This window comes from Molothrus ater, chromosome 4 (assembly GCF_012460135.2).
Source record: "Molothrus ater isolate BHLD 08-10-18 breed brown headed cowbird chromosome 4, BPBGC_Mater_1.1, whole genome shotgun sequence".
Classification (NCBI taxonomy): Eukaryota; Metazoa; Chordata; class Aves; order Passeriformes; family Icteridae; genus Molothrus; species Molothrus ater.
Genome location: NC_050481.2, coordinates 54,536,165 through 54,561,057, shown reverse-complemented (window position 1 = coordinate 54,561,057; position 24,893 = coordinate 54,536,165). Strand labels below are relative to the sequence as shown.

Sequence of the window (24,893 nt, the reverse complement as noted above, 5' to 3'; positions counted from 1 at the left end):
CTGCACAGCCTTTAACTGCAGCATGCAATGAACATACAAGATAACTGTACATAACTACGCTGTATCTGAGAAATGAAACTCTACTTCAATTAAACATTCAAAAGCTAAGAGCTATACAGTCTGTTCTCAAAGTGTGACACACCTCACAGTAGTTTCAGTAAATGTGACTGGTAAAATACAGCCACTGTAAGCGAACTCTGTACTCCAACTGCTGTTAGCTCTGTTCCTACTGCTGGTAGCTCTGAGAAATCTGATGAAACAGCAAGCCTCAGCCATTCTGCCAGCATCAATACCTGCATGTTTCACATCAAAAAACCTAGTTCTCCCAAGCTATTCTCTGACTTTTCAAGTAATGCTCTTCTAATCTTTGTCAGTTTAATAATCCAACAAAGCCAGTCTTAAGAATTAAAACTTAAGGTAACTCTTGGAAAGAAGAGACTCTTCTTAATTTGCACTGAAAAGAATGAAGGTTATGGAAGTCAAGGTAAGTCCAAGTGCTTTCTTGCACTTTACCTTACAGAATATATTTTAAATGAAGTATGAATAAAGCTGTTGAACAGTTATGATTCTACTGTACAGTACCATCGCATACTACTTGCTGAGCCAACTGAACTATGCATCATGGATAACCCATAAATGTTTTATATTGTTCTATATACAAACAGTAGAAGCATTTTGTCTTTTGATTCCAGAAGACCATTCACAATTTTACAAGATGATTCCTGAAATAGATGCATCCCTCAGTAACCTGAGTATTAAAGCAGTGGTTTCCAGAAACATGCACAAATTGTCTGCCAGATATTCTGCATCCTATTAATGAAAAAGCTAACAGGAAAAAAAAAGCAACACACGTTTTTATTTACAGATGTATCATAAAACTTTCTCAGCTGTTGTTTGTATTGTAAACTGAATGTATTTGTTGACTTTTGCACTTCTTTTAGATTGTCATATAATGACAGTGTTAGAAGGTTTCAATACAGAATTTCTAATTCGAACCTGTAACAGGAAGGGGCATTAAGCTGCATTTCTTTTTACTCAGGGTAAAAAGACTGCTTGTTTTTTGTTTGCTAACAGGAAAGTATAACTGGAGCACCTAAGTGCACATGGCTGGCAGTTTATAGCCATCTTTTTATTTGCCACCAATATAAGTCAGTTTAAAAAGTGGGTCACTTGCTCATTGTTGAAGAGAACTAGCTTAATCTCTTCATTCTTATCTTCTTTAAGCTGCTAAAATACACTTTGGCTATGTTGAAGAGGATCATATATTTTCTCTAAATTCCATCCACAGAAATTACATAATTGAAACATATGTATCATACAGTTCTATGTTACTTCTTGTTGATGCATCATGCCTTTGCCTCTCAATCTATTCCAAAGCCTTATTACAGAATTCCTAACTACATTAAGAAATCAGAATTAAAAAGGTTTTTTGTTCTAAGGCCATATCCTTCTCCAAATTCATGTTTTTTTCTGCACTGCTCTCCCTGAAAAAAAATCACTAAGCAATTATGCCTATTTTTTATAATTAATGTTAAATAAACTTCCAATATTTCTTAATTACAGGAACATTTGCTTCCTTCTGTCCAAGGTTACCGAGCATTGATTTAAAAGCCTGGCTTGTCTGCATGCTCATCAGTTTATTACAAGATTGCTTGGGTAGTTTTTTTGTTTTGTTTAACCCCCAAAGGAAAGTAGCACTTAAATAACAAAAACCAAGCCCTTCAAGTGTCCTTGGAACCCAGAAATGGAAGCTGGCAGCACAAAGCATAAATAAGTTTACTAAAACAGACACAGACTTACTTTGCTTGAAAGCATGGTAGACATTCAGCAACGTCAAATGATCTCCATCTATGTGGGCAAACCTCATCTTGGCTTCATCTGCTGCTTTCTTTGCTTCCGTGGGGCGAACAAAACACTGTGGGACTAAACAAGGTTGGTATGGGCCCAACACAAACGCCCATATCGATGAGTCACGCATTCACAGATAGAGGAACAAGGCCTAGCTAGGTCAGTGCACAGAGCATAGGGCAGGGCAGGATGGCCTCCAACTGCATCTTGGACTGTTTACTACCTTGATTTGGTACATCAACACCTAACCACATCTGTAAGACAAGAGGGTTTCAAAGCTACAGAGTACCTGATTATTTAAATAGAATTATATGTATGCATCAAAATCTCTAGTCTGAAGGCCATCAAGGTTACCTACACAGACTGGAAGGCTAAACAAATCTTAGTTCAAATCCAGTGCTGATAGCTCTACCAGGAGCTAGTACCCCATGGAATTAAATACTTTAATTACAAATCTGCTTTTTCAGAAAGCCCCTACAATGTAAATATTTCTGAAACTGTAGTGTACTAGCACAGTCTAAACCAACTTGAGGTTTGATTATCCCAAGTCTGTTACTAGACAGAACACACCAGTCAAGTCTCTTCCCACATGGTATTGCTATCAGCACTGGTATACAGAAACATGTGAATAATGAAGGTATTAATAAGTCTAAAGGCTGTGATGGTAGCGGTAGTGGTGGAAGGTTAAACCGTCCTTTGGCACTACTTCAAATAAAAAATATAGATCAAAAAATGCAACATGAACTTTATCATTAATATTCTCTTACATACATCTGACTGTTCTCACTTCCATCCAAAAATCATGTGTTACCATCTCTTTTCCAGCCACAAACTAGCAAAGACCACAAATAGTATTGCAGCCTACTTAATTCATGGTCTGTCAACATTCTACTAAGCTCTAAGATTGATATCAATCCACAAGATCTTGAAAGTAGTTATAAAGACATCTGCTGGAGCAGGGAGGTTGCACCAGGTCACCCACTGTGATTCCTTCCAACCTTACCCATTTTGTAATATACTTTATAGAGCTCCACACCAGAAAATAAATCAGTTTGGTTTTAAGTAAGTGTAATTTTTAAGAGGTTAAATTTCAATAACATTAATGATTAAATACTAAAAATCTTTTATCGTTTTCCAGCTGCTTGGGACTACATTAGTTTTCTCATTAACTGAAGCCCTGCAATTACATGAGAACACCTCTGCATATGACATATCCCTATCAAATGAGGGCTTTTTTATGCAGTGTTATGTAGTTTTTCTTTAGTCTTAAATTTGCATAGAAGCCCCAAAGCATGAGCTATTGTGAGCTGAATACCAGAGATGCAACTCGAGTAAAAAAATTCACACTGTAACAGTGAATCATGGTAACAAATCAACAAAGACCAATGCATTAAAGAAAATGGAAATGCAGGCATGAAATAAACACCCTGTATAATGGGTCCTGCATTTGAAAAAAAGAGATAACATCAAGAGTATTTTAATTTCTAATTCATACTATTAAAAGCAAAATCCAGATTATTCTATCACTGTCTTAAATCAGTCTTTTGAAAAGTAATAGTACTTTCCATGCCACAGCATGACACCATGGCTCTTATAAAATGTAGTATAATCATTTAATCTGCCCATTTTTAATTTTTCCTCTTTTCTGTCACCTAGTTTCCCATTCAGTCCAAACGAAATACATGGATTCCGATCAACAACCTGACAATCTTTATGTGCACTTAATGCACCAAAATACACTCTCTATTTATGCTGCTGGTTTAAAGTGCTTACTTTGGGAAACAGCCCTCACAAAGACCAGGACTATGGGTTTTTTTAAGAGTAATGTTTTAGTTATGACCCATACATTAACGAGCTTCAATCCATTTTTCATTTTTTCCCCCAAAACTTATTTATCATTATGTTAATTATGGTTTAAACCAAAGAAGATATCGTGGCCTGGGGAAAGGTAAATTGGAAAAGCAGTAAGGCAAATCAATTGAAGGCCACAGACAAAAATACTAAACTGACTTGTTCTATAGTAGATACTGGGTGGAGAAGGGGGAAGAGAAGAGAAAGACAGGCACCAACCTACCACCACCTCCGCAATTAAGGCTACCATTTATTTACCAATTAAAGAAAAATATTATGATTCTGCCCTGCCCATCTGCTCTGAGTCTGAACAATCATAACTCTGAAACAAACATTTTAACTTGTTCTTAAAAATGTTCATATAAATATACTATAAAACTAAACTGAAGCAACAGATTTTACACTTAGTCAAAACTTTTTTTTTTTCCTACCCAACCAATTAAAGCATGTCAGCAATACACCTGCACTGTGGAGAGCCCGGTAAGTTATCACATCCCAAAGATAAAAGTGTTCTTATGAACCTGAGCACCCCCATTTTCATAACAGATTAAAACTTGCTGCTTGTCCTATGACCTCTAGTCATAAAACAAAGTCACTTCTACACAATGGGGAAATTAAATACAGGGTTTGCTTGGTAACATTTTCCTCTTATTAAGCTCTCTCAGCAAGCAGCTCTGCTCCGACACAGAGCTATTCATGTAGCAGCAGCAAAGTACAACTGTACACCTCAGTTAATTCTTATAAAGACACAGCTTCCTTCCAAGTTTCTTTTTTCCCTTTCAAAGTACTGACTGTTCTCCAGTTTTGCCATTTAGTAACTGAAAAATGTATCATGTACAAGCTTATGATTTAACAGAAATTATACTCTAATCCCTTTGGGAAGACTGATTTATCAAAGTGCAGAAGAATGCACAGTACGAAAGAGATTTTACTGCCTGAACAAGTAGTGGTCGAGATGACATTGCTGGGCCTGACTATGAACCTAAATGGAAATTTCTCTTCCACTAGCCTGGTTTCCCATCCCCAACTAATCATATATATAGATTTTTTACTGATGTTAGGAGCAAACACTTAGATCATTTTATGCAGTAGTTTTCAACATTACTACTCACTAGCTTCAAGGTCTCTACATAAATCCATAATAACTGAACCCATATATGCAGTTTTAAAAAGCAAATCTAATTTTATTAAGAATGTATTTATGTTATTTTTCTGATGTGGGAAAATTAAATTTTCCCCAAACTGACCATCTGCAATTTGTTTAGTTTCTCTTTTCCTGCTATTACCTGACAACATGGCAGTAATAGATAGGACCTCATTAGAACAGTTGTAGTCACAGCTTGCAATAACCATTTTAGCCAGCTGTGGATCCAATGGAAATTCAGCCATCATGGATCCCAACTCAGTCAAGTCTCCATCATCATTTAAAGCAGCCAGATAATTTAAAAGCTCTAAGGCTCTCATCAGAGTTTCAGGAGCTGAAAGAAAAAAAATATGTAAATTCGCATATTACCCAAATGCTCTGAATCAGCAAAAACCAAGGAAGCACAGACTGTTACTAGGTATCTTTTTTTTTTTTTTGGTTTTCCATTCACTAGCGTCCAAATGCAAAACTGTTGCCAAATCCAGCAATACACGCCCAAGCATGAATGAATGGGGGCGGCAGGGAGGGAACACTTAGAAAAGCTTTAAAATTAATCACAAGCTTTGAATATTTGAAGATTACTGCTCTTCAAAATTCAGACAGCAGTGGCATTGTGAAATATTCAGTACCAGTAATATCACTTCTTCCTGCAGATACTTTTTCCCTTGTTCCATACTAAATAAATCAATAGTCCCAAAATTTCAGCCGTTAACCCTAGATACCTACAGCCTTTCAGAAAGCCACTAAGAATGTTCTCTTTATCTTGCATTCCTCACACAGCCAGTAGTAACCACAAAGAAAAATAAAATGAAATCCAAAAGTCTTTCTGCTAAGCTGTCATACATGTTACACAGAACAAAGACTTTAACTGTTCTGTAGAACTATTTTAAAACTTACATACTAGGTCAGATTTTTATTTAAGGGGAAAAAACAACTAATTCACCTATTTATATATGACAGATTTACTTTTCTGATTAGCAATACCACCCAATTATTTCTGAAGCATATATGAACATTTAAAACTTAGAAGAAAGATACATAAAAACTAGTTATAACCAAACCATGTATTGAGCTTTAAAAACACCACCCCATTTTATTTACAAACAGTTGTTACCTGATTGCACAATTAGAATGTGCAATCAAGGTGATAAATAAAAACCTCAAGTAACAGACTTTGTAATGCCAAGAATTTGCTCTTATTCTCTGAAGGCAAGGGGCTTTCAGTAGCTTCCTTGGTTCCACTAAAACCTCTTACACAGAGAGAAAAAGCTTGCTTGGATGTGACACAGAGCACTAAATTTCAGGATAAACAAATGACAATTCCTTACAGATTACAATTTAAAAAAACAGAAAAAAACAATGAGAAAATTTATTCCATGTTGTCATTATATAAAGTAGTCATAAAAACAAAGATTGTAAAGATGGAAAGAGATACCTGGAGGATCCATAAAATCAAAGTGCACCAAATCATCTATACCAAGCTTCTTGAGCTGTAATACTACAGATCCTAAGTTAGACCTCAAAATTTCAGGGTATGTGTTGTCCTGGGGGGGTGAGGGGGGAAGAAAAAAAGAAAATTTGTAACACTTCTTCAGACACTTTATACTATATAAGTATTCAAATTCTCGTTTTGTTTAAAACCACAACACTCAAAAACCTGAATCAGACATCCTTATAAACACAATGTAAAAACCACATCTTACCTGCATTTCAGTTTTGTAGGCTTTCTCTGTATAAAGCCTGAAGCACTTGCCTGGTCGAGTACGACCAGCACGGCCAGCTCGCTGCTGGGCAGACGCTTTACTGATGGCAGTCACCAACAGAGACTCCACTCTGATCCGAGGATTGTACACCTATTTCAAAGTGGAGGCAGAGCAGGACAGAAGGTTAAAGAATAAACAATGTTCATGGATAGGACAACTACCCAAACTGCTTTAAACTTATTTTTAAACACAGCTTCTGCACAAGTTGTATGTATCTGAAAATGAAAAAAAAAAAAAAAAACTGGCTACAAAAGACTGTGGAGAGCTTCAGATACAACTGCCTAGAGAACAGCATTTTTTATTCATCTGTTAACAGCAACTCCTGCCAGGCTCCCTGTTCTTAAATGTATTTTTAGATAGGATTTTCATGGCAAATGGAATGTGTCCAATTTGTTCTACAGAGTGCTAAGCACTCATGGTGCTTAAAAAATCCCATAAAAATGTTGTCTTGATATAACTACTGATGTCTTAAGTTTTAGCTTTCATATTTTCCAGATTCTGTACTGCATTAGTATATAACTCTGAACTTCATATAAAGTGTTAGCAAGTTCTCTTCACAGTTTAGTTAGGCAAAACAATCCTTTTCCAGCCTGAGAACCAAGGACACCATTACACCGTTACAGCTTCAGGCCCAAAAAGCGTAAACAATGACGAACTGAAGAAAGCAATTTGGGAGGATGGGACTTCATAACCTGAACATGTAATTGGACAACTAACCCCAATATGTAAATCGACCAAAACTTACAAAAGTGTGAAAACTCAGACCAGGCATCCATCTTGGGTGGAGGCACAGCCAGGCTCTTGTACTGCCCAAGGTGTATCCTTTGAAGGCCTTTTAATAAATACCTACTTTATTCCTTTAACTCTGCCTAGCCTCTGTTCTAGGTAGCCTCTCAAGGCTACAAAGTTGAATAATCATACTCAAGATCAGAGAAATCTAACATTAAGGTTTCATGCAACTGTAAAGATCAGACTGATGACAAAACTGTATTTCAAGGGTACATGCAGACTATGACAGTACAACATATCTGCTGGTATTTACTGTAAAACTTCCACTGCAGTCATATCTAAACAGCAGCACTGTCAACTCAACAGGGCTCATGGAAAGGAATACACTGAAAACAAAGGCAGTAGTCAAAAAGCAGTGTCAGCTGAAGACATTTTCAGCCCATGTTTTAAGACCTTTCTGGTATGATTCAGTATAAAATATGTACAGAAACCTTAGTTCTTATACTGGAAGAATGCAAAAAGAACTATTTGTGAAAAAAGTTCAGCCTTAATAGTGATTGAAATTTGTGCATAAAAATACACTGGCTGTACTCATGTTCTGCTGTGTGTTTGTCTCATTTTGCAAAAGTTAAAAAGGCTGAAAATGTGTACTACTATTAAAGGAAAAGACTAAGAAACCAAGTTATAAAGAAAGCTACATTTAGTGAAAAAAACAAATGAAGCCAGTGACATTCATATTTTATTTTATGTAGTTACTGGGTTGACTGTAGGAAAGCTACTTCAGTTCCTCTAAACTACGAAGTTCCAAGAACCACAATACAAGCTTGATTACAATCTTCAGGGCTGCAACAGTACATGATAAATACTGACATGAAACAGCAGGGATCATTTCTTCTCATTTTAGTGCTGGAGTTTTCTACAGTGACTTAAAAGAGAAGGCTTCTAGAACCACTTTTATTTACTTTCATACAATTTGTTTTACTTGAGCATCTTCAAGCATAGACTAACAGTACAAAACTGCCCTTCCTAAAGTATCTAGAAAAAACTATATTCCAAGTCAAACACCAAATTCTCACATTTCTTTCTTTTTTTTCAAAAAATTATTCTAGCTAAGGTTCGCAGACTAAGTGCAAGCCGTAAAAATTTTAAGTTAAAAAAAAAAAAATCCAAACCAACCAAATTCAAGATTTCAACTGTAAAAAGGTCTGTCAAGTGTTTGCAAAGAGAAGAGAAGCCTGAGCAAACCAGATTCCATCACCTTTCCTACTATAAAGAGAAAAAAAATGGTACTTACCTTCTGTTTTGCAAAGCCAGGATCAATCACAAACACCACGCCATCTATTGTCAATGATGTCTCAGCAATGTTAGTGGACACCACAACCTGTCAAAAAAAAAACCAACAAAACAAAACAACAAAACCCCAAACGACTAAATGAAACTACTTCATCCTAAAGATGAAGGGCTCCAATTCTGTCTCTGCACAAGTAACTTTCAGTAAACTTTCCATCACTTAATCAATCACTACCAGAGCTCCTCTCCAACACTTTCACAGGGTGATCTGAAATCAACCAGAGGAACTTCTAGTGAAAAGAAAGCAGTTTTCATCCACTGTTTTTTGCTCCCCTATGAGTATATTTAACATAACAAATGTTAGTTGAGAAAAAGAAGAACAAAAATTTAACCTGTGAAACCACTACTCAATTTTTTTTCACATATTGCTAGTACAAAACAGCAAGTTATACTGGAACTCTTTAACATCAAGAAGTAATTCTAGCTTTTTACCTTTTTCTGAAAGCCTGAACACGGTAAACTGGTTAAATAATATTAAATTGAATGTTATAACCAGAACAGGATTTTTTTAATTTGGTTTGAAATAAAGCTGTTACCAACACATTCCAGCTACAATTGTGAAAATATGTATTTAATTTCTACTGTCTTTTTCTATCACCAGATAGTCAAACACCTTTACAAATCTTTAATGTTACATTCTTAGCCTTTCAGAAGGTTAAGTCACATGCAAAAATTAAAGCAAAGGTGACTACCAGAGTTCCAAGGCTTGATTTGCCATCATTTAAACTTTTATGTCCAGAGATGCAGTGTAACAAGCTGCGGATACCATTAGCTCTCATCCCAACAGTGACCACACAATCAGGTTATTACATGCTATTATCTCAGAAAAGATCCAAAACCTGCTCAGGACTTCATCTTAAGTGCTCACCCTTCACTCCCTAACTCAGAGCATTCTGTCATTAGTGCTTTCAGTTTATCAATTAGAACTGGAGAGACCCCTAATACTTAGTTCAGAATTACAATGAGGCCAGTGACTGCTGATTTCCCTTCCTGCTTGCTGATCACTTTGCCAAGTCAGCTACTTATCACACTCAGCTTGCCTCTTCTTAAGGTCTAAGCTTGCCCAAATACTACAATATATTGAAAGCAGTATTTTAGGAAAAACACTGACAATTATTTTGGAATTACAGTGTTTCACCCTAAAATGACGTGCTACTTAGAATTCCTCAAACAAACAGAAAATAATGTGCACATCATTCACAGGTGACCTGCACAAATTAGTCAGGAGATAACAGCTACAAATATCAGTGCAAGTCAGTGCAAAAATCTCAATACATCTTCATTAGGAATTTGTAAGGCATTTAATATACAAATTAAACTCATACCCTCACATTAGAACTCTAGTCAATCCACATTTAGCTTGCTGCTATAGAGTATACCTCATTTAAGTTTTGTGTTTTTCTGTTTCTGCTAATGTACAGAACCATCCACACCCAGATTTTTGAGCAGAGACAAAAGGTTTTTATCCTGCTTTTAACCATTGATTTCTATTAGGACACTTCAATATCAGAAACTAAATACAGTTAGCGTGCTTAGTCCACAGTGGTACAACAATTTAATTTGTACCTGAATTCACTCAATCTATACAGAATTTTTCTAAGGTAGAAGGAAAAAAGCTATTTATACAGTGGATTCTATTGCACATACATGTATCATTTGTTAATGTCACATTGCTTAAAAAATGACAATGACTGTAAAAAAAGAAGAAACTTTAAAAAAGGCTGAAGAAATAATATCTTTCAAGTCTAAATCAAAGTACAAAGCTATTTGAACATCAAACAATTGAAATTAGCACTTAACTACATAAAATAATGATTTATAATTAACCTTCGGTATAGTTTTGCAGTTTCTGAGATTAATTTGAAAACTTTATTTTGAATATTAAAACATACATAGTATCTACATCTAAAAACATATCTGTACTGCATATGTATTAACTAGCAATGCTTAAGGCTGCTGAAACAGAAACTAGAATGCAGGTTGACAAGAAGGGATAGGATGACAAGGAGCCTTTAACATAGGACAATAGAAATGTTAAGTCATCTTTGTCTTTCTCAATTAAAAAAACATTCTTAGTAATTAATCAGAATATTTGTCTGTAATCTTAAACCTTCTCACAATAACAGCTGCTTTCTTAGCTCAAAGAGGAAAAAAATGTGCAAAGTTGTCAAGGTGCATCACTACCAGCTGTTACCACCACTACTACAGCAAAATGCCAGATTGCTTCCAGCGTCTCTCACTCCATGAAGTTAAAGCTCAGGAGATAGTTAGACAGTTACTGCAAGCACTTCACTTACACTTGTATGACCATTAGAGCCTTTGAAAGGATTCAGATCAGCTACTAGCTCCCTCCTCAGCAGTGCTAAAATCTAAGTTCAACTCCCACAAAGGACAGGATGAAAACAGACATTTTCTTAAATAGACAGGCACAGTACCACTTTACAGTTTCACTTTACAAACCTTGATCACTAAGACTAACTAAAACTAAACCAACATTAAAAAAAATTACAACACAGATGCACTTTCACTCGTAGTTAGATTTGTTATGGGGATAAAAAGTAAAATGTGGGAGCCAGAATATTTCAGCCAAACATGAAAACTAACATCATAGGTCTAAGTCTGTTGCCCACATGCTGTGCCTGCTTTTCCCTATAGCAGGCATCTTTTGGGAATAACAACTTTTCTTGTAGTAAAACAGCTGCTACACCAAGAGTGTCCTCCTCTCAGAGACTGGTACTGGCTCTGTCATTTCAATGTAACAAAAACTACACTCTGCACTTGTTATCCTCTTATGCAGAAAACCAAAACCTGCCTATTCTGAAGGGCATAGTTTTAAACATGAGTGAAAATTTAATTAAATACACAGCTATCACTTATTATTTAAAAGCAATTCCATTCATTTAAGTCATTTGCAAATACAATTTTGTTGCAGCATTAGTTTCATGATTTGAGACTGAATGCTTTCTGCAATCTACTTCTGCAGGAAGGGGAAGATAATTTCACTAAATTGAATAACTGATTTATTCTTCCAGAACACTAGAAAGTTGTCACTAGTATTATACATGCATTGTACTGCACAAAAAACAAAAATAATCAAGGAACAAACCCTGCCTAGAGCACATAGTATGATTCAGCTTTGACCTTCAAAATCTTAGCTTTGTGACTGCCAGTTCTGCAGAGCAGGAGTTTAGTTTTAGGAAGCTTTAATATGACTCCTTTCTAAAAAAACACATAGCTTCTACTGTGGATTACTGGAGCATTGACATTAGAGTTTTTCAGTTTCTCAATCCATTTTGCCTAATGAAAGAACCTTAATTCCTCATTTATTACTATCCAAAATACAAACCTTGAACTTCAACATACTTGTTTTAACTTGCACCTTGTCATAAACCTTAAGAAACAGATAAAACCTGCCTGACAATCTACCCGTAAGAGACAGCCCAAATTGTCTCAAAAAAAAGGAAGGAGAAAAAAGCACATCTAAAAATAATTACTTATGGAAAAAATCCCATCCTCCACATAAGTCATATTTCACATAAGAAACTTAAATGAATGCCATTTCTATTCAGTCAAATCAAACTGTTAGCACAATATCCTGGCCCTATACAGATGGATGACAGAACTTTGATCTGTACGGAGAGACAAATTTCAAGTTACCTAAAAACTGTAATGTGATAAAATACTGGATTTTTAAGGCTTCATTAAAAATACCCTTGTACTCGTTGCTGTAGAAATATATTTAAAGGAGCTGAAAGGCATATTTCATGACCCATGCAACTATGAGTAGCTACTTAGAGAACAGAATACTAACACAGCTTAATATTTACCTTTCTTCCTATTGCTCCATTTTGTTTTTTCGGTGGGGGAGGTTCAAATATTCTTTGCTGTTGCTGTGGAGGAAGGGTAGAATACAATGGAATGATTTTTATGTCACCAACTTCAGGACCTAAGTCATCAATTTCACGTTTTATCCTCTTGCAGGCTTCATCAATCTCCTGCAAAACAAAAATACTGGTTAGAAGAGAACTCCATGGAAGAGGAAGCATATTTAGAGCGCCTATGACAATCAGATTAAGTATACACCCTGAAGAACAATCACAATAACTTCTACTTTAAAAAATAAAAAATCAATCAAGGTGCTTACTGAATCTGCAATCAAATTTCCACAATACTTCAAGATGTTTCAGCTTCTATACTCTAATGAACAGCATAATTTGCATTCAACATCCTTTTTCTTTTAGTCATGTTTCCTAATTAAATCTCTACAAATTGTACTAAAATTGAAATCTCTCACCCTGGAATATTAAACTGCACTCATGACCTTTTCAATTTTCACAATCTGAAGGAAATTGATGTGCAAGATATTTTAAATAAGCCAATTAAGCTTTAATGTCACGTATCACTAATGCAATTATATGGAAGATTTGCTTCATTGTACCTAATGAGAACAAACACCTTTACAGTATAAACATGGAAACTCAAAACCAAACCTCTCAATCCTAGGCTTCAGATCTTACTTTAGAATTAAGTGAAATTCCATTTAAGCTTAAGAAAAGTCAGTGAAATTCTCTGAAGATGAAAGATGTTTTATGCTTTTTTCTACAATAGTATTTTCTAGCCTATTTTCTGCTTACCATACAAAACAGTTCACCACAGCCCAATTGTTCTAAGTTCATTTCATTTTCAAACTACTACATTTAAGCCAGCTAGGTGACCAATCGTTATGACAAGATCTAAGTAAAGTTGGATTGCACAGAAATTTAGGTTAATGAGTAACACCATTCATTACCTCTAACTTAAAAATCCCAACAGAGCCTTCACTAGAGTAACTAAGAGACACGCTGACCAACTCTGAACCACGGAGGGGAGAATAAAGTCATGACAAAAAGCAACGGTAGACAAAAGCAAAAAAATTTACTACAGCATTCTCTGAGAAAAGAGGAGAGACCTCCCTTACCACATTCACTAGCCTGAAGCTGAAGTGAAACTTTCGACCCTAAAGCAAATACACAGAACTGGTAATCTGAAGGTTCTGTAAAAGGACTGCTTTAAAAGTGATTTGAAAGGCAAAAGCAATCTCCATTTTAGAAATCATAAATTCAGGTAGATCTACACCAAATCTGGGTCGTTCACTTGTTTTTAAAGAGACATTTACACTCTCAGCACAAATGCATTGAGTATGTTTTAAAGAAGCACAGACAATACTTGTTCTGTATTGACCAGTATATACAATTTAATGTAAGCATGGCAAAAGCCAAATCAGCACTGGATAAGCACTGGCATACCAATTCAGGATTTTCTATGATTCTAACTGTACGCAGAACCACACACAGATGATAACCAAAACTGGTATCCCCAAGCACACAAGATAGAAGGATTATGTGAAGCAATAATAGTTTCAAAGAGTTAAGGATACCTTTGAGTGTTCAAGATTTGTTTGCATCACATGAAGATATCTAAACCCAGAAATATGACACATATAGTTGAAGGCACAATCCTATATTTAATCCTTTAAAGAGTCAGTAAGTCTAATTCAATCATCTCACTTTATTCAAGTATGAAAGGCTTCTTAAAAACAAACAAACCATACACTTTGAAATATTTGCAGACCATCTACTCCAAACAAATTCATTATAAAACCCCTTCCTGGAATAAAGATTATTGCAACAATCTGCACAGAAGAAGACACTTCTCAGGCAGAACAACAAGGTGGAGTGAACTTGGATTGTATTTGGATTATGTCTGAAAGAGTCCTCAAAGCCCTGAACTACCACACTGAGTACCTGAGATAGTGGGTAAGGGGGTACAGGAAGTAGGAACAGACACAGGATAAAAGGACCCATGATGCCCAGTGCATCAGCACCAAGGACCTGCTTGAGAGTTAAAGAGAACAGGCTTAACATACAAAAAGCATCAGACTATCAGCAATGCTGAAGTTACTAGATTGATCCTAGTTCTTCACAAACAAGGCTTCTTCAGACTAGTACTTGAGAAAACTTCTCAGTAAAATAATATTCAATGAACTTGTCCATTGATGCACATGCTAAAAAAAGGTGACTACCAAAAGGTAAAAAACAAGCAGGCCACAAAAAGAGGAAAGACTACACTAGCATTTGCCCATTTTTCTCAAGCTGCAAGTGTCACAACACATCTGTACTTCACAAAACCCAGTAATCAGACTTGTCCCAGACAGTCATCTCAAGTACTTTAAAGCTTCCAGAAACTTGCTCTCGATCCCATCAAAATAAATTTACAATACACAGGCAATAGTTCTAGTTACGCTGCAACACTATGGAAACTAGAATCAAGCAGCAGTTAAGAACCCCTCAGTACTACACTATGAACATTAACATGGAGTCCTCAACATTCTTCCACACCTTGGAAAAGCTTCCAAAACAACTACAATCAGTAAAGAGAATCTATTTCTTTTTATATGTACTAGTGACAAACAAGGTACTGGGGTGTTGAGTATTTTTCGACCAGGAGAAACAAAGCCACATCAACATCCAAGTGACAGTAAACAATTTTTATTTTGAACTTACAGCTAAGTAAAAATAGCTTAAAAAAGAAAAAAAAACCCAGCAATCTGGAAATAATTTTATCAAGATTATTATTATTAAATCAAATTTATGCTAATTGAAATGGTGTTCCTTCCAACAAATGTGCGTGATTAAGACTGATTCTAGACAAAAACCTGAGCAGGCGCTTTGTTTTCAAATAGCTGGTGGGCAACAGGCAATATTTAGAATATCTCTCAAATTAGGTGAATTTAATTCAGGAGTTTAAGTATCAGTAAGCAACTTTAAGACCCCAAAAAGCTTCAAGATTTCAATGTCAACTTCCATTTGTGCAAGACCTAAGTCCATATGAGAATCAATACTTAGCACTGTATTGTTTCGAAAACAAAGACCAGGGTGCACAGTTTCCCTTCAATTTATAAGTAACAGTAGTGCAGCCATCAATATTTTTACAGAACACTAAGTAGGTTACTTTATGCCTCCTGAATCTGATAGGAATTTTAGTCCATCTTGAATCACTTTTCCAAAAAAAAGACAGGTTAATGGCTAGTGCCTAAAAAAATCCCAAAACCACCTGGATTCACCAACTTTTACTCCTCTCACTGAAGCTGTGTTTTTTCTGAGCAGCTAGAAAAGGTCCACCAAAAAGGCAAAGGTCCATCAGCCCAGAAGCAAACTTTTGCATATGAAGCCTGTTAACAAAACAAATGACTCCTAAACTCTCAGAATGCCAGGACTGAAACCCGGACTACCCTAAGTTTTCCTGTGGCTTAACTTCAAGAGTACCACTTACAGGACTAATGGTTACATCTTCACCTCATCATCATCTTTGATGCATACTAGTAAATCCTTACCAGACTGAAAGCACAAACAGGACTTTGTTCATGTCCTGAACAAAGTATTACTAAGTAATATTCATCAATACTCACTTTTTTTCCCTAAAGAAAATACAACTTACAAAAGCTTTATTACTAAAAATCTTCCAGGTATGACTTTTAAAGCCTGTCTGTGCCAGTTCCTGGCTCCTCAGGCTCTGTGTCAAAACACATAGCAAAGAGAAACCTGGAAGTAATTGAACCACAAACCAATACCTTATCAGCTGCCTCCAATAACACATTTCCACTGCTCTGTATCATCTCACTACTTCAATACCTAACATACCCTGGCTCTGCATCAAAAACTAAGGATTTGAATGCATTATTAGCAGTTCATCTAAAAGGAGCTGTATAAAATTAATCACACAAGAGACTGATTTTGCCTATTATGCACATTACTTTTTTCTGCTGTTGAAAATGAAGTCTTTATTACATGTTCAAGCTGAATGCTCAGTAGAAATTCCCTTCCATTACTTTTCCTGATAGCATTTTTGCAGTCAAAAGTAAGGTGTTCATACTGGAGACCATGAAGAACAGAAAAATATTCTAGGAGCAGTTGCACATCTTACTGAGTTAGTGCACCATGTCTTTAAGAAGCAAGTTTGTGCTGAAAAAAATACGTGATTCTTACTAGCTCCATTACAAGCTCCATTCAATGGCAGGCAAAAAAAAAAAAAACAACCCCAAAACCCACAAACATTAAAAGAAACCCAGAATGACAAGCAGCAATGCAGTTCACAGAATCACAGAACAGGAGGCTGGAAGGAACCTAAAGGATCATCTAATTCAACCTGTCTTGTCAAAAACACAGTCTAGGAAAGACGGCCCAACACCCTATCCATCTGAATCCTACAAGTCCAATGTTGTGGAAGCCACCACTTCCCCTGGGACTTTATTCCAATGGTTGATTATTCCCACTGTGAAAAATTTTCCTCTTGTGTCTAACCACAATCTCATCAGGATTAACTTTTATCCATTACCCTCATCTTCTCATGTGGGTCCATGTAAAAAGGGAGTCTCCATGTATGTTGTAGCCACACTTTAAATACTGGCTCATGATGAGCCTTCTTTTCCTAAGGCTGAACAAACCCAGCCCCCTCAGCATTTGCCACTCCTTTGAAAATATTTGTGGCCTCAAGTTGCTGAGTTACATTGCTCTTGCAAATCCAGCCATCCTTGCCTTCGGTTTGTGTGCCAGACTCATCCGTGCTGCCATGGAGAAGGTACAGTGAAATTACACTGATAGTAAGCAGTAGTTACTGAATGAGGGACCATGAGTTACCCCAAACTAAAGTGATTCCACTGCCAGCATGCCCTCTAACTCACAGGCCAGAGTGGGCTATGCAAACAGCCAGCGAACCTGCTGGCCAGGCTCCATTCAATCATAAGGTCAAAGCTGTGTCCCATCTTTACATAAACCCTTTCTACAAAAAGATGGTGACTAGTGATGTCATTTAAGCACATTCAATGGGACAATTTGAGCATTTGGCATACAAAATAGCATTCAATGAATTTGTAAACATGGTCCTTGGGAACATTATTGCAAAATCCCTTTCTTCAGCTGACCTTGTAATTTGGTACACCCAAAGAATCTCACAGGATGACCAAAACACCTTCCTCCTTTCAGCATTTGAAGAAAATTAGTATTACTGCTCTTGTTTCAGTTCATGCTGCCCAACTCCCCAAATACTTCCTATTTGAATCTAAACAGGACAACTTGTGCTCACTCTTAGCACACAGTCGTCCTCTTTTAACCTCACCCAACCACTACCACTGACACCAAAGGAGTCGTCAATTTTTACTTCAATTAGCACATAAGAAAGTCTCTATTTTCTTGTAATTACAGAGTTCAACCAGTCTCACAGTGATGAAAATATTGTGCCTTTAAAATAAATCCTCATTTATTAAACTTTCTATCAAAAATGTTTTGTAACTCTTTTATAAACCACCAGTTTTACCAGTATCATTTTAAGCTTTTCTAGAATACTGAACTTCACAGCAACAATTTTAAGTATATTTATCAACAATCAAGAACACTCCTGATCTGTACTTCACATCTCCAAATGCAGCTTAGATACTCCCTCATAAATGTGTAACAATGCATTTGGCTTTATAAAAAAAAGGGTGACAGAGAATACAACTGGCATTTGTAAATGCCCATGTTACCAGAACAGGTAAGACAGTGGCTGTGTCATTATTTCTGTCTTTCCCACCCCACAAGTTTCATCTTTAGGTATGTTACACCTACTCTTGAATTACTGATCTTAATGGAGTGTAAAAATCTAATACTGTTTTAGGAGAACTCCAGTAGGAAATAAACCAGTTGCCTCTCAGATCTGCAAGCTTAACAAATGTGTATCTACACAACTAGACTACCAACCTTGTAATCCTAAAGACTGAGAACAAGTTTGACAACACCTATTGTCTAAGAAAGACATGTTGACTGAAATGTAATTATGCTTTTCTCTTGTGAAACAAAATGCCTCTCAGTTTCCAATTTCGCCTGTGACTGATGACAGGCAACCTAGCTTACAGCTATCCAGGTGTAGTGGGCTGATGCTGGCTGGATGCCAGACACCCACCCAAGCCTCTCTATCACTCCCCTCTGCAGCTGGACAGGGGAGAGAAAATACAAGGGTTCATGAACTGAGATAAAGACAGAGAGGTCACTCATCAAATACCACCACAGGCAGAGCAGGCTCAGATTAGAGATATTAACTGAATTTATTACTAACAACATCAGAGCATGATAATGAGAAGTAAAAGAAAACCCTCAAAACACCTTCCGCCCCCCCCCCCCCCCCCCAGCAGCACAGGGAGACAGGGAATCGGGGTTATGGTCAGCTTATCACAAGATATTTCTCTTGATTCTCAGGAAGAAGAGCCCTTCTGCTCCAACATGAAATCCCCTCACGGGAGACAGTTCTCCATTAACTTCTCTGACATGAGCCCATCTCGTGAGTAACAGATCTCTGCCAGCCGCTGCAGCATGGGTCACTCTCCACGGGTGAATGGCCAAGGACAGACTGCTCCAGAGGGGGCTCTGCTCTCCACAGGCCCTCACCTGGTCACAGCCTCCTGTCAGACATCCACCTGCTCCAGCATGGGTGTCTTCCATGAGCTGCAGGTGGATTCTGCATACTCATCATAGATCTCCATGGGCTGCAGGGACACACAGCTGCTTCACCACAAGCTCCAGGATAATCCCAGTTCTGGTGCCCAGAGTACCTCCTCCCCCTCCTTCTGCACTGACCGTGGTGTCTGCAGAGTTGTTCCTCTCACACGTTCTCAACTTACTCTTCTCTGGCTGCAATTACAACTGCTCAATACAGATGGGTATTTTTTTCCTTCTTAAACATGTTATCACAGAGACATTACCACCACTGGCTCAGCCTTGATCAGTGGCACATCCATCTTTGGAGCTGCCAGGGATTGACTCTGCTGGACATGGATGAAGCTTCTAGCTTCCAGCTCCTCAAAGAAGCCACCTGCTACCAAAGCTTGGCCATGAAAACCCAATATACCAGGTTGTATCTTTTTTGAACACTGGCATTAAACACTGAAATGTTCTTGATATAACAGAGGGCTTGTTTGTTTTAAAAATCTACAAATGAGCTTTCCTCCTTACAAAGCTTGTAGGACAAGTCCTGTTTCAAAATGTTCATTCCTAGTGTATTTTGCTTTTAAACATTCTCTTCTGTTATTAATGTCCAATAATAAAAGCAGTTCATACAATGTAATAACAGACTTTTGCTCCTTTCAGGATTCAAGAAGGAAATTTTTACTGAACACATGTTTCTACACCATTAACAACAATTTTATCATCATCCAGTAGCAGGCTAATACAATTAAGATTCCTTTAGTTTCCAAACACATTTAAGCTTCTTTTAATTTTCTGGGCATGACAACACTGAATCTTCCTCACTATCTCCAAGTTTCATCATCTTCTCTATGTCTTAACTAATCCGTACTAATTAACTGCTATCCATCTTAATTCCCATATGAAATTACTTCAAAATCATTTGGATGAGAAGACAGTAGCCAAAAAGGAACCCTATTCTATCACAAGCCACTGCAATTACACCTCATTTTCAGCATCTTAAACTCTCAACAAGTCACACTTGCAGCATTTCAGCTAAAGCATGTTCCTTTGCCATAATTTAATTTAGCTGTGTATATGCACCTTTCTGGCAAGTAAAACAAATAATCCTGCACTCTATTGATACTGTTTTGAAGCATCTAAAAGAACTATAAAGCATTTCTGCTTAGCATACATCAATTTTAGCCCAGCTACTAAGCCTAATGAACCTGAAGCACATAGTGGTAATAGTACCTAGAGCACACTTTCCCATTCTTGAGAGTACAGCACGTCACACCACGTTAGATTCAACAGTGATACACACAGAGACTCTATTATGATGCTCAGCAGAGGCCCCAAAATGTCATTAATCAAAAGGCCTAAAGTATTTCTAGGCTTCACTATAGAAGCTAAACCAGACTTGAATTTCATGCTGACCACCCAAACTAAGATTAGGTCCAGGCAGAGTCAACTCCAGTGCCCCTGGGCAGTACCATCAACTGACACATGGACAACTCTAGACTCCAGAGCACAGGATGCCAGCTTACCAAGGCATGTTTTAAAGTGATTTGGTAATACAGCATTAGATGCTTTTATGCTCAATTATATAAATACAGTTATGAGCATGTACTGTGTGCAGCATTTTATTCAGAATTTGCTTATAATACATGATGTCCTGCAAATCAACCCCATGAAAATCAAATAACCTGTTCATACAAAAGAACAGAGTACATCTCTAGCACTGGCAGGTCTGGAGTCTAGAGCCATTTGCCAAAGGAAGACACTCACCCTATGCCCTGCAGTTACATTGCTCTTGCAAATCCAGCCATCCTTGCCTTCTTTAACAGGTTACTTAGAGTAATACATAGCACATGATGTAACAAGCATGTAATTCATAAACCAGAAGGCCATGTATTTGTGCTTTGTGAAAGGCCGAAGACCAGCCTGATTTAGCATCTTGCTAGAAAAATAAAATCTGCTGAAATAGCAGGACAGTAGTGTTCCTTTCTCTTGCCACCAATTTTCACCCTTCTGCAACAGCTGTTTCACTAATTCACACATTGAAGTACCCAGCTAGTCTGAACTACAACTTCAAACTAAAACCAAGCAGGTAGGTTTCAAGGCCACTATCACAGAAAGTACTTCTTCCTACCTGTACTTGAACTTACAGCAATACTTCAATCAAAGAAGCACAAATGTAAAAGTCAGAATATTTGCTTTTATAGTGACAGTCATTGCTTTGGTTTTTTAAGGGAGCTGACCTGCCAGAAGACACTTTAATCAAATGTCTTATAACTCATGCAAGAGGCAACACATCTTTATGGCTGGAAAGTCTACTCAAGAAACCAGGGTACCTTTAGCATCACAAGTTACTTGTACCACATCCCCCCTTGGCATAGTTAAGGTTGGGTTTGCTTATAAGAAAGACACTGAGATGTTCCACATCCCTTGAAAAGTATTTCTTCAAGAGTACTAATTGAAAGAAGAATGAGTTGAAAAATGTTGTTGCTAGCTGCACTTCCCCTACTAAAAACACATTCAGGTTGACTGAGTCCAGCAAACTTGCAAAATGCCTACAGGTTTTTAACCTCTTCTCCATCTCAGTTCACCAATACGGACACTAAAAAGAGCTTCAAAGAAAGACCAGGACTAAAAAAAAAACCACCCCAGGTTTTTTCAAGTAAAGTATTTAAAATTTCCAGAAAATCCTCATTTCCTGATGCAGTTTAGCTTAAGCACTCCTATACAATCCTCCTTTGCAGGGCAGAGTCTATTTCTGAGACCTAACTCCCTGAACTTCAGGTACATAAAGTCTCCAGGCTAACACTGCAAGTTATTGATAAAAAACCAAAACCTGAACATTCTTATTAAAGCTACTACTGATAGCTAAGCAGCAGAACCAAATGGTTATTCTTCAGATAAGTTGTACAATACATGTACAGATGTGAACAGAATTATCTTTTCAATAAAAACCAAGGACGCTCTGAGGCACCCCAATCTTGGGAGTTCACATCAGGACAAACCTAGGGTTCATTCTCTGGGTTTCTGCTTTTGAAGTACTTGAGTTGATGAGCATTTTGATTTTAGAAACGCCTTGCATACCATTTACATTACAGAAATGTACAATGTCAAAGGACCTAAAGTGTATGGCAGGTAAACCTCAGGTTATCCAAACAATAAACTAGAAAAGGAAACTCTTTTAGTCTACACAAGTCACTTGAAGCAGTTTCTATATGGAACAATGAACAGTAAACAGAAGAAAATACCTCTTGTCCAGTAAGAAAGAGTAAGAGATCTCCTTCTTCTTCTTCACACATGTGGATTTGTATCACTGTTCGAATGGCAGCCTCAAGGTAGTCCCTTTCAGGTTCTGGAGTATAGAATATCTCCACAGGATGGGTGCGACCCGGGATAGTTAGAAGAGGACAGTTATCAAAATAGATCTGAAACTTGCCAGCATCTAAAGTAGCACTCATAACTATAACCTGCAGAGTTGGAGGACAAAAAGTTACTCAACATTTAGAACTTGTAACATGTTACGCATGCAACGTGTAATTTTAAGAAAGTAAACTGCTGACTGTGACATAAGAATGCTCTTATTACCTGAATACAGCACCCTTGTTATAAAGATTCAAAAAAATTCCAAGTCAAATACATAAGGTTAAGCTACAATTGTATTGTTTCTAGGAGCTTCCTCAATACAGAACAGGTTCAGAATTTCCTAGGGTTAGCCTTCCAACATACATTATCACAGATCAAAAAACAATGATAAAAATCAGCTAATGGTAAGCACACAGATACTTTATCCAGTAAGACTGCAACTAGAACAGAGATGCTTGTTGGACTTCATTGTTACTGACCTTCAGATCAGATCTTTGTCTTACAACTTCCTTCAGAACTCCCATCAAGATATCTGTAGCCAGTGTCCTCTCATGGGCCTCATCAAGAATAATAACACCATAGCGCTCCAGCAAAGGATCGTTCATTGCTTCACGAAGCAGCATACCATCAGTCATATACCTGAACAAACAGAAACCATTCCAACTCACACTCTGCTTATTAGGTTTGATGCAGAATCCTCTTCCATATTCACCAGGTTGCTTGAACTAAGCTTTTAATCAACTTTTTAAATGTACTAACACCAGCAAACTACTTCCAGCACTGTAACATGCCCATTTTAAGTTTTCAAATAGAAATAGAGTATAAGTAGAATCTGGGATTATGGGGGGAAACCTTAAAAAAAAAGGGGGGGGGAAGGGGAAACAAGGTTTAGTAACATTTACAATAGTTTGTAGAGTATTACTGGCAGACATCCACACCTGAGCTCAAGAAACAGGAAAAGAAAGGGGAAAACACCATCTAAAATCCAAGATACACTGTTTCTGCAATTGTTCTCCTTTTCTGTCTCCAGATCATCTGTTCACTTCTTGCTTTTCTGGTACTGTTACATTTTTTTCCACATTATCTTTATGCCCAGTCCTTCAATTACTTGTATTACCAAAGAGAAGTCATCTCTTGATAGAAAAGCATTGATCCTTGAACCACACTGTGATGTTTTTAACAGAGCACTCTGAATGTAATCTACAAATGATGTATTAAATGCACCTGGTTTCCCGGTAGCACAGGAATCTATAGCAGCTGACAAGTAAAACACTCCTGACTAATTGTCTCAGAGCCAGGTACAGGCCAGTTTTGAATCTTCGGAAAGTTCTCTTTACTGAAATAAACTACTGAACTTCACCAGAAGTAGAGCAGAAGACACCTGAGTGTCACCCTTGTTAGAAGATACCACACATAAACCATCAGCTGAATGTACAACAAAGAGAAACTGCATGCTGAAGGGCTTTATAATGAATAGCACCTTAATAATATTTATTCAGATCACCTCCTTCTTTATGGATCATTTAAAATTAATTTCTATAGGGTGCAGTGCCTTCTTGAGGAGTAGTGAATCATTTCCAACTCTATTCATGCCTCATACCTCTCATTTCTCTCAGTTCATGCTACAGCTCCCATGTCTTTCCCACTCAGACACAAAGCACCAATCCACAGAGTCACTCCCTTATTACTCCTTTCCTAACTTTGCTCTCATCCTTCATTACCCTGTCGTTCCCCCACCTCCAAGAATGCTGTTACACCTTGACAGCAGTCACACTTACTTCAGGATGGTTTTAGCACTGCTGCAATCCTCAAAGCGAATGGAGTAGCCAACCTCCTGGCCCAGCATGACGTCCATCTCATCAGCCACGCGCTGTGCCACGCTCATGGCGGCCACCCGCCGTGGCTGGGTACACGCCACTCCCCTCTTCGGGCCAGGCAACGAGCGCATGTAGTCAACACACCACTGAGGGATCTGGCAAGAACAAATTCAGAGATCAACGCACTTCAAATGGTCACACAGAATCTGTAACCTTTAGACTGAATCCCAAGTCAGAATTCCACAGAGACATCGACTGCAAACACAAAACCAGCCAAAGCAGGAGAGACTAGACTAGAGATACACTAGTTAGTTAGATTCAGTGCCACTAAATCAAGCACACTCTTGTTAATATGTACATAACTACCTTTGAAGTTATCAAGAAAATACATAAGTTCAAGGTACATTTTACCCATGTTAGCTCAACACCTTTTACAGGTACTTAGCAGCAGCCAACATGCTCCAGAGCAACCGAAATTAGCCCTAACATACACAAGATTTGAGATCAGCAGCACAATTAAAGTTCTACAGTAAGCAAA

The 24,893-nt window shown here is 37.4% G+C and overlaps 1 protein-coding gene across 1 annotated transcript in view; it reads right to left on the bottom strand.

Annotated features, from left to right (window-relative positions):
* DHX15 (DEAH-box helicase 15) overlaps positions 1-24,893 on the bottom strand; it is a 50,322-nt gene that overhangs the window by 14,971 nt on the left and 10,458 nt on the right. The window contains exons 3-11 of the mRNA XM_036382763.2: positions 24,317-24,510; positions 23,018-23,177; positions 22,424-22,642; positions 12,513-12,680; positions 8,630-8,716; positions 6,547-6,696; positions 6,279-6,387; positions 4,986-5,177; positions 1,801-1,923 (exon numbers count right to left, since the gene is read on the bottom strand). Of these exons, the coding sequence (XP_036238656.1) occupies positions 1,801-1,923; positions 4,986-5,177; positions 6,279-6,387; positions 6,547-6,696; positions 8,630-8,716; positions 12,513-12,680; positions 22,424-22,642; positions 23,018-23,177; positions 24,317-24,510 (1,402 nt within the window). The remainder of the gene's footprint in view (positions 1-1,800; positions 1,924-4,985; positions 5,178-6,278; positions 6,388-6,546; positions 6,697-8,629; positions 8,717-12,512; positions 12,681-22,423; positions 22,643-23,017; positions 23,178-24,316; positions 24,511-24,893) is intronic.